Source organism: Thalia democratica, chromosome 5 (genome assembly GCF_965202585.1).
Source record: "Thalia democratica chromosome 5, ktThaDemo2.hap1.1, whole genome shotgun sequence".
In the NCBI taxonomy this organism is placed as follows: domain Eukaryota; kingdom Metazoa; phylum Chordata; class Thaliacea; order Salpida; family Salpidae; genus Thalia; species Thalia democratica.
Window position 1 is genome coordinate 55576329 of NC_139169.1, and position 9555 is coordinate 55585883.

Here is a 9555-nt window from a genome sequence, read left to right on the forward strand (position 1 = left end):
AGGATTAAAAAACTCAGGATGACGCAGGACAGTTTAAGGTCACTGAGGACAGATTTAAGCTAAGTTGCCACACAAAAGATAACTCAGTATAAATTTGGTCTGTAAGGGTAGTTTTTTGGACTTAAAAAATGGCAATCCTGTTAATTGTAAAACTGTTTATGGATTAAAGACTGTTTTAAATAATCAAGTATTGTTTAATTTTTAAAACAAGTTTTTTTCTCAAAATGAAGATTTAAAATGGCAATGGTATTAATTTATGTAAATGACAGAAATAATAAGGATTAAGATACTCTGTAAAATATTAGCTAATTATTAAAGAAATCATAATTAAAACTAATAATTGTTTACAAATGAAATGTTAGATATTGAAAATTTAGATATTTATACAGTGTCCTTCATAATTTTTCTATCAAATTAGAGTTCTAATTCTTTTCTATTAAAAAATTAATTGTTTATTGATTGAAGTATATTATACATTATTAAATTTACAAGTATAAAATCTTCATAGAAAATAATAATTCCAGCATAAACTTTAGTGGTAAAAAAAAATTTTAAACCTGGAGAAAATTTGGCAACCCTGGCTTGTAGTATTTTAATGATATTTTGAATAGTGAATATTTAAATAACAAAAGAGTATAAAATTTAAATTACATTAGAATACAATCAGTTGTAGCTGATAGAGCTTGAAGCAACACCATTGAAATAGGGTTGATTAAAAGTTAGATACTCAAGATAATTAAAAATGGTTGAAGTCTCAGAGTAAAATAGCCTAGTTTTTTTTTTGTTCAGGATGACTCAGTCAAATATGGTAGTATTTGAAAAATTCAAGGTAGTTTTAAGAATTTTAAAAAAGATCCTAGTCCCTTTTTTTCTAAATCATGAATGAGATTAATCAAATTTGTTCAGAAACTTCATTGTTATTGATATTACAAATTGTTAAAAAAAATATTTATATAAAGGATTATAAAATTCAGGATGAATCATGACAGTTTAAGGTCAAACAGGACATATTTAAGGAAGGTTGCCACACACAAAAGATAACTCAGGATAAATTTGGTCTGTAAGGGTAGTTTTATAATTGTAAAACTGATTACGGATTAAAGACTCTTTTAAATAATCAAGTATATTTTAATTTTTAAAGCAAGTTGTTCAAAGTTTTTCTCCAAATGAAGATTTAGAATGACAATGGTCCCAATTTATCTAAATGACAGAAATAATAACCAAGTTACTCTGTAAAATACTAGCTAGTTGTTAAATAAATCATAATTAAAACTAATTATTGTTTACAATTCAATTGTTAGATATTGACAATTTAGATATAAATATAATGTCCTTTAGAATTTTTTGATTAAATTAGAGTTCTTATTCCTTCCATTTGAAATGATATATTTATCAATTGAAATGTTTTTAAAACTTTTGTTTATAATATTTTAAAAATATTTATAAGAAAAAATAATTCTGGCATAATGATATAAAAACAAAAAAAAATTAGTTAACTAAAGTTTTAAACGAAATTTTGAAATCCAACAACATTAATACCATGGTCAGTTTTTAGGGAGCTACAATACCTTGAGAATCTGATTTGATTTAATCAATTTTATTTAAAGAATGAATAAATAATAGTGAACAAATAGTAAATTGTATAAAATGTTTTTTAAAGAAAACTAATTTATAAAAAAAAATGCCAACCATTGGATTGAACAGAGACGAGCTTTTCAAACAGCTAGGTAGAGAATTCACTGAAAAAGAATTTGATCAACTATGCTTTGATTTTGGAATTGAACTTGATGATGTCACTTCTGAAAAGCAACAGAAGTCCAAAGAACAAGGTGATAGTGCTGCCAAGGGATTGTCAGAAGATGTAATTTACAAAATTGATATTCCTGCAAACAGGTTAATTGATTTTTTTCTTACCGGCTGATTTTAAACTATGACTCACCAATTGTATGTCTGCATTATTTTAAAATCAAAGACTTGGATGTTTTTTTAAATATTCTTATATTTTAGGTATGACTTGTTATGTATGGAAGGGCTGGTGCACAGTATGAAAGTGTTTTTGGAACAAAACAAAGCACCAACGTTCGTTTTAAAACAACCAGCAAGTGGAAAGCGTCAAAGGCTGATTGTTAAGGAGAACACCAAAAGTGTTCGCCCAGTTGCTGTTGCAGCTATTCTCAGAAATGTTAACTTGAATCAACAAGCTTATGATAGCTTTATTGATTTGCAGGTTAGCTACTAATTTAAATGTTTTTGTATTTAACTTTTTTAATCTTTTAGTAACAAAGATTAAGAATACTTTAAAAATTTTAGTATGTTTTGATTGATTTGCTTTTTAAAGTCAGTTCAGTATAATGCCAAATAGGTACGAACTTTCAGCATAGTACCCACTTATAAACCGAACAAGCTGTGTTCAAAATGCTTTTTTTTTTCATAATATAGATTATATTACCCATGTTATACTATATAAATGCAATTTTATCTAAAAATTATCCGACCAAATAACAAAATAACTGTTTAGTAATATTTTGTGGGAAAAATAAATAATTGTGTATAAGTGAATTCGAAACTTATTTCAATTTTTTTTAAACGTCTAGTTTTTATAGGTATAAATGTATTTAAAAATAAGCTTTTTTAGACGAATCTAACAAGTTAAGAATATAGTCATATCAGAACTATTTTTTAAAATAAAAAACTTCAATATAATTACAAAAATACATTCGTAAATAAATACTTGTTACTAAATAAACTAAATACTTATAATATACATATTACTTTCAACAAATATATTTTGGTTGTCTGATAAAAGTTTTTATTTGGGGGAATTTTTCTTTGAAAGTCATTCATAAGCTTTAGTAAATTTTTTTTTTTTGGTTATAAACTTAATGCAGGTAGTTAAAGACCAAGATTTCCTAGGTACGCATTGCGTACCTAGTTGGCAGGTTATTGTCTAAAATTTTGCTCTAATTGTTAAAAACCTAGATTTTCTTTTTTTTTTTTCCACTTGTTTTACTTGTCTGAACTAAAAAAGCTTGAATTGTTTAAGATGTTTTGAATTAATACTTTTAAATAATCTTTAAATATTAAATTAAACTCAAATTGTTAGTGTTACCAAATATTTTTATAAATGAACTAAATTGTTGTAGAATTTAGCGAAAACTTCATCAAAAATTGTTTTCAAAAATTATCAAAGCTATATAAAACTTTCTGATTATTATTATTTCAACGATGCATTTTTAATTAGTTTTACCAGATAAACTCAGCAACAAAGTTATATTTTTGAAAAATATCCTGCAAAAATAAATCATCTTCCACTGTTTTATTACTAGTAGAATATTAATACTTTTTAGATCAATTTGTTGTATTTATTCTACGTGTTTTAAAATACCTACTATTAGTTACAGAAAATGATAAAAAAATTAAATAAAGTTTTCAGGATGTTCAAAAAATAAAAATTTTCAAATATTTGTTTATTTATGTTTACATTTTAAAAATATTCCACTAATCAAATACAAACTTATATCTTAAATACTAATTAAATTCAAAATCAACTTAAACAGGACAAGTTGCATCAGAATATCGGAAGAAAAAGAAGCTTGGTCTCAATTGGAACTCATGACCTTGATACCGTGAAAGGTCCGTTTGTGTACGACGCTCAGCCTCCCAAGAAAATTAACTTTGTTGCTCTGGGACAGGAAAAAAGCCACAATGCAGCTGAACTCATGGAAATTTTCAAGGATTCGCATTTAAAACCTTACTTGCATTTGATAGAGGGCAAGGACAAGTACCCTGTTATCAGAGACGCAAATGGCATTGTTATGTCAATGCCTCCAATTATCAATGGAGAGCACAGCAAGATCACTTTGAACACTAAAAACATTTTCATTGAGATAACCGCAACCGACCAAACAAAGGCGAATACGACGTTGGACATCATCACAACCTTGTTTTCTTACCATTGTGAAGATCAGTTTGAAATAGAGCCAGTAGATGTAGAACTTGCAGATGGTAATGTGATTACTACTCCTCTTATTCCATACAGGTAACTTTTGTTTTTTAGTGTTATTTTGTACAGTTGTTATGTTTTTTAGAAGCTGTTACAAAAGGAGATATAAACTCTTAATATTTGAATTACTTAACTTTAAATACAATGTTTACAAACTATTGTTATAAAATATTAATGGTTTTCTTATTCGTAACGGGTTTAAGCTTTTTTTTGACAATGTATTGAATTTTTACAATGAAAAGTATTTAAGTCATAAAGTTTTTAAAGTTTAAGAAGTTTTATGAAACATTGTTCTTAAAATAATTTCACTAAACTAAAAAGCTAAATATAAATTATCCGCTCCTAAAAACATGTCCAAGTAAAATAACTTGTTTGTATTTAGAAAGGTTAAATTTTACCGTATCATTTACTAGTTGAAACCCAAATTATATAACTTTTATTAATAGTAGTTATGGTTTTTCACTTAGTTAACTTATTTTATTTATTTAGGGTGGAAAAAGTTAATGCAGATTATCTTAACAAAACTATTGGAATTGATATAAGTGCAAGCAAAATATCTCAAATTCTTACTAAAATGTGTCTAGAGTTAGTAATGGTTTTTATATTTATCATTTAAACAAATTATCAGCGTACTTAACATTTATTTTTTTGTTTTTATTTATATAATCTTGTAATTTAAAAGATTTCTGTTTAATCTGTCCAAGTTTAAAATATATTTTGTAAACTATTTGTTTTAAAGTAAGTTAATAAATTTTTGAAATTTTTACAATTAGTAATCGTAAAAAAATTTAATTGAGATCGTATTAAAAAACATTATTTAATTCTTATAAATTTTAGATCGTCAGTAACAAATGAAAGAACTGGTGAAATATCTGTCACAATTCCTCCTACAAGGTCCGACATCTTGCATAAAATTGATATTCTGGAAGACGTTGCTATTGCATACGGTTTTGATAATATCGAAAAAACATTGCCATCAAAAACTTCCATTAAAGGTAAAAAAAATATGTCTAATTCAAACCTTTAAATAATTTCATAATTTTCTCTTGCATAGTTTTAGGGACATTTTTATACAATAATGAATATTTTATAGTTGAAAAAATGAAATTCTAGTTTTACTAACACCAATGCTAAGTCTCAACCTTATAAAAACATAGTACAACTTAAATTCTATTTACTTTGTACTTTCTTAAAGTATAAGTTTTCAAGGATTTTATTTCTAAACTTTTTACAAATTGACACATTTTTATTTGATGTTATATATGTTTAATTCAGCTAAACTTATTTATTGTTTATATACAAACTTTTTGAGTTTTTGATATATCAAATAAGGTGGTAATTTAAGTTTTCTAGTACTACTTTGTAAGTTTATGTCAAAAGTAAATAAGTAACTTATTAAGCAAAAAAATATTTTTGAGTTTGTTAATCTTTACATAAACTTAACGCTAATATGACATAAAGCAGACTTTTTTGTATATGATCTTACATATCTCGTAACATGTATGTGATTCTATCTGTTACCAAAGTTTTTTTAGTAACAAATAAAAAACAGATACATATGTTGGTCAACAAACAACAAATTTAAATATACTCAACTCTTCTATACAATTAATTAATATCTAACACTCTAGCTTATGAATATAAAACTACACTTTTGCTGCTATATAATGTTGTTAAACGTAATATTCGGTTATATTTTTTATTTTACTTTGGTGTCTTAACCTTATCATATATGCAACAGGTGAACTTTTGAAGGTGAACAAGCTGACAGACCGGCTGAGAAAAGAAATAGTCGCTGCTGGCTACGTCGAAGCGCTCTCATTCATCTTGTGCTCAAGAGATGATTGCTCCACAAGCATGCTGCTGCCTGAAAAAACAATTGCCAATAAAGCCGTCACCATATCCAACCCCAAAACCCAAGAGTTTCAAGTTTGTTTGTTTTTTAATTTATATATTTGGTGCTTTGTTGTTTTATCATTTGTATTTGATGTTAAATTTAAACAACTTACTTAAACGACAAATAATTTAATTAAATATGATATAAATAATAAAATCATGAAAATAAGATTAAACGGCATACAAAAAAATATATTTATATATTTCACACAAACTAATTGTTTTAATTGTACGGTACAAACACATCAAAACTAGTCAGCTGGTTAACAAAACAAAATTTAAATTTAAAAAAAAGTAATAAATCGATATTTAATTTCTTTATATTATTGAAAAATGCATCTAATTTTTTGTTAAAATTTCAGATTGTCAGGACGCAACTTTTACCTGGTTTAATGAAAACTCTGGCCTCCAACCGCAGTCTGAAGCTGCCAGTGAAATTGTTTGAAGTTCAAGAAGTTGTGCAGAAGAACGAGGATGTGAATGGAACAGGTGCAAAAAATCAACGAAATATTTGCGCTGTTTACACTGGTACTGGCGACACTTTTGAGGTTGGTTTCTGAACCAAATACTCCATAATTAAACATTAATTTTATGTGTTTAGTACGTATTATAGCAGTTCTTTGATTTATGCCGTTTTGTTTCTGCTATTGTTTTTTTGATTAAGATTTGTTTATTTTTATTACATAAACTTCATTAATAACTCAATTAGCTTCTAGTATTTAAACTGTTTAATTGTTTGCATGTGTAAATAAAACGATAACTACATATCATTCTTCAACTGTGCGGTTGATAATAAAATCATGTTTGCCCTTATAAATAAATTTGTATCTTTTATGATCTGTAAAATTTTCATATAAATTTAATTATTGGTAGAGTATAAAGAGCTTAAATGATAAGTTATTTAATATAAGTTTGTCAATTTTTAATCATAATGATTATAATGGTAAACAAATAGATAAATTTTTATACAAAACTTTTGCCTGTTAAATAAAAACACTAAAATTTTAAAATGTAAATAAATAAGTTCACCTTCATTTAAGTATAACTTATATGGATTTTGTATATTCCAATACCTATGTTGTTAGAATATTTTAGTTTGTTTGTCAAACAGTTAAAATATTTCATTGTAAATTAAACAGCCTATTCAAAGTGTTGCTTTCTTGATCCTTGAACAATTTGGTATGCAATTTTCTGAAAAAAAAGAAAACAAGGTAGGCAAATTCTACCTCAAACAAGTTGATCATCCATCATACATGAGGTAAGTTTATGAGTTGTACCACTAAACTCAATAAACAATGTATTTGTTCTATTAAATTTACTTCATTTTTTATAAAAACTGTTTTTTATATTAAGTTTACTATTGTTTATAAACTTTAAATGACTACAAAAATATAAAAAATTGTAACTCTTTAATTTAGTTGTAAATAGTAAGGATTTCATAGCAAATAAGTATTTCACTAAACAAGAATTAAACTAAAGTATAAGAATAAATAAATATATTTATAAATTTTCTGTAAACAGCTGTGCAGCAATAATGTTAGGAGGTAAGAGAATAGGTGAATGTGGAATCATACATCCATCAGTTTTGAAAAATTTCAAGCTTAAAACTCCCGTATCGGCCGTTGAAATAAACATGGAGAGTTTGTATTGAACAGTGTTCATGGATGGAAGTAATCTCAATAAAGTGTGCTTTTCGTTGTTTTATTGTACACGATTTTATTGATTTTTAGTAAATTTTAACTAGGGTGTATTTATTTTTTCGCACTTGTTTTTGATGTCAATTTCTGTTTCTTTATGTCAACTTTGTTATGAATAGTAATTTTAATGTTTCGATGAAAATTATTTACAGAATATGATTTTTATAAATGAGTTTTAATTGTTTAGGTTATTATTTATTACCAACTAGAATAAATTTTTTAAACCAAGCTGTTGTTTTTTATTAATATTTTTTTAAATAATTTTGAAGATAACACTATTTAGAAAAGTTAAAGGTAAACGATTTTATTTACACGTAATTGTCTAACTCTAAAATTGTCTCTTCTTATCGTTAGGCTTCTCTTAGATTTTTTAAATTTAAATTCAGTCAGCAAGAGTTTTAATCTACTGTATGACGTTTTCAATGAAAATTAAACTAGAAATTAACTTTTTAAGAAGTCGTATATGCATAATGATGAATCAAAATGTTATTTTTTTAACCATCTTTTTTAAAAATTAAAAAGAACGTAAAGGAAAAACATTTTTTAGTTTGAGAAGTTATTTCATAAATAGACAGAATAAAATCGTCATGTCTTAATTGTTTTCATGTGTAATGGAAATAAAGTTTAGTAGATAAAGACTTAGTAACTTTTTAAAACTAAATCACAATAGTTTTTTTGTTAATATTTTGTAGGATTTTAAGTTTAAACAAACATAAAAACTGATTTTTATAAAATAAAATAAGTTAATATTTTTCAACAATTCTTTTGTAGTCTAGCTTTTTAAAAACGTGCATACTAATTAAGTCATAATTATAACGTCGATGCCAGTAATAAACTATTTAGAAATAATAAACACTTGGTATATAAAAGCAGTAGTTAAAAACTTTATTATTTTTAAATATTTTACTACTTACATGCTCGTTTTCGTTAAAATTATTAAAACAATAAATGTCTTCTTATAAAAAATCTAAAATAAAAAAACCTTGGCACTTTCACAAAAACAGTAGTAAAAATTTAAATACCAAATAAAGTTCAAGTAGTTAAACATAATAAAGTTTCTCTGTTAAAAAGTATAACCGTGACTGTGTGCTTTTAAAAATTTGAAATTATACAGACTATACTACTAAGTAGATTTACTTGAATCTGTCTACGTCGTTGGTTTAATGCTAAAAGTTTTTAAACCAAATGAAACATCTACTATAAAGCTTTAGCTCGAAATAGTTGATTGAGTTTTTTATTGGATGTTGAAATAATTTTAATTATCGTAAAACAGTTCAAAAAGGTTCTCTCTGGGTTTTACAGTAGCAAAAAAATTATATTCTTATGTCAACAAGCTTAATTATAAATAAATGTAGATTAATTCTAGATCGTTCTGGTAAAGCTTTTAAAGGATAAACCAAAAAATTGTACCAAAATATTTTAAGCAAAATCGTAGTCAAAGTAAATAGCAAAAAGTATAAGCACAAAAGTTTTGAAAGTCTAGTGCGCTCATAACTTATATCAGAAGTTGGAAAACTGCGACTTGCAAAACAAAAATATTTTGCTCGTGTTATGCATTTAAGCTAGAAACATATATTTTACTATAATTGATGATACGTCTGTGGTACAAACTTACAAATAGGGACTTGTTTAAAAAAGGAGGAGTTACTAGTGCTATACTTTTCCAAATTTTATCAAACTTTTAATTTAAAGTAGTTTTGGTTTTTAATTATTAATATAATTTTAAACAAGCGTGTCCCGTAAATGAATTTTTATACATTGCAGCTCGCAATTTGTACAAGTTTTTATGAAAAACTGCTCCGTTATTTATAAAAAATCTGCGTACTTCTGTCATATATACATAGGCTTAACATAAAAAAGAATGATAAGCTTTTATACAATTCTATTATAAAACTTTAGATACAAGCAGTGCTTAAAAGAACTTTAAAATTATTTTTATTTTAAAAAAGGCTAATATAC

General features: G+C 25.5%; 1 protein-coding gene across 1 annotated transcript; it reads left to right on the forward strand.

The window, feature by feature from the left end:
• Positions 1-1664: 1664 nt before the first annotated feature.
• Positions 1665-7991, forward strand: LOC145835614 (phenylalanine--tRNA ligase beta subunit-like). The gene is made up of 9 exons (XM_082943288.1): positions 1665-1893; positions 2008-2227; positions 3558-4039; positions 4493-4588; positions 4841-4998; positions 5745-5932; positions 6262-6447; positions 7039-7157; positions 7421-7991. Exons 1-9 carry the CDS (start codon positions 1682-1684, stop codon positions 7548-7550), a joined length of 1791 nt encoding a protein of 596 aa, XP_082799414.1. The 5' UTR covers positions 1665-1681; the 3' UTR covers positions 7551-7991.
• The last annotated feature ends 1564 nt before the right edge of the window (positions 7992-9555 follow it).

Excerpts from the sequence above, each read along its gene's own strand:
- LOC145835614 (XM_082943288.1), top strand. The coding sequence starts at position 1,682 with ATGCCAACCATTGGATTGAACAGAGACGAGCTTTTCAAACAGCTAGGT. Across the intron at positions 4,999-5,744 it reads ATCAAAAACTTCCATTAAAG|GTGAACTTTTGAAGGTGAAC; the intron begins GTAAAAAAAATA and ends TATATGCAACAG. Across the intron at positions 5,933-6,261 it reads CCAAAACCCAAGAGTTTCAA|ATTGTCAGGACGCAACTTTT; the intron begins GTTTGTTTGTTT and ends TTAAAATTTCAG.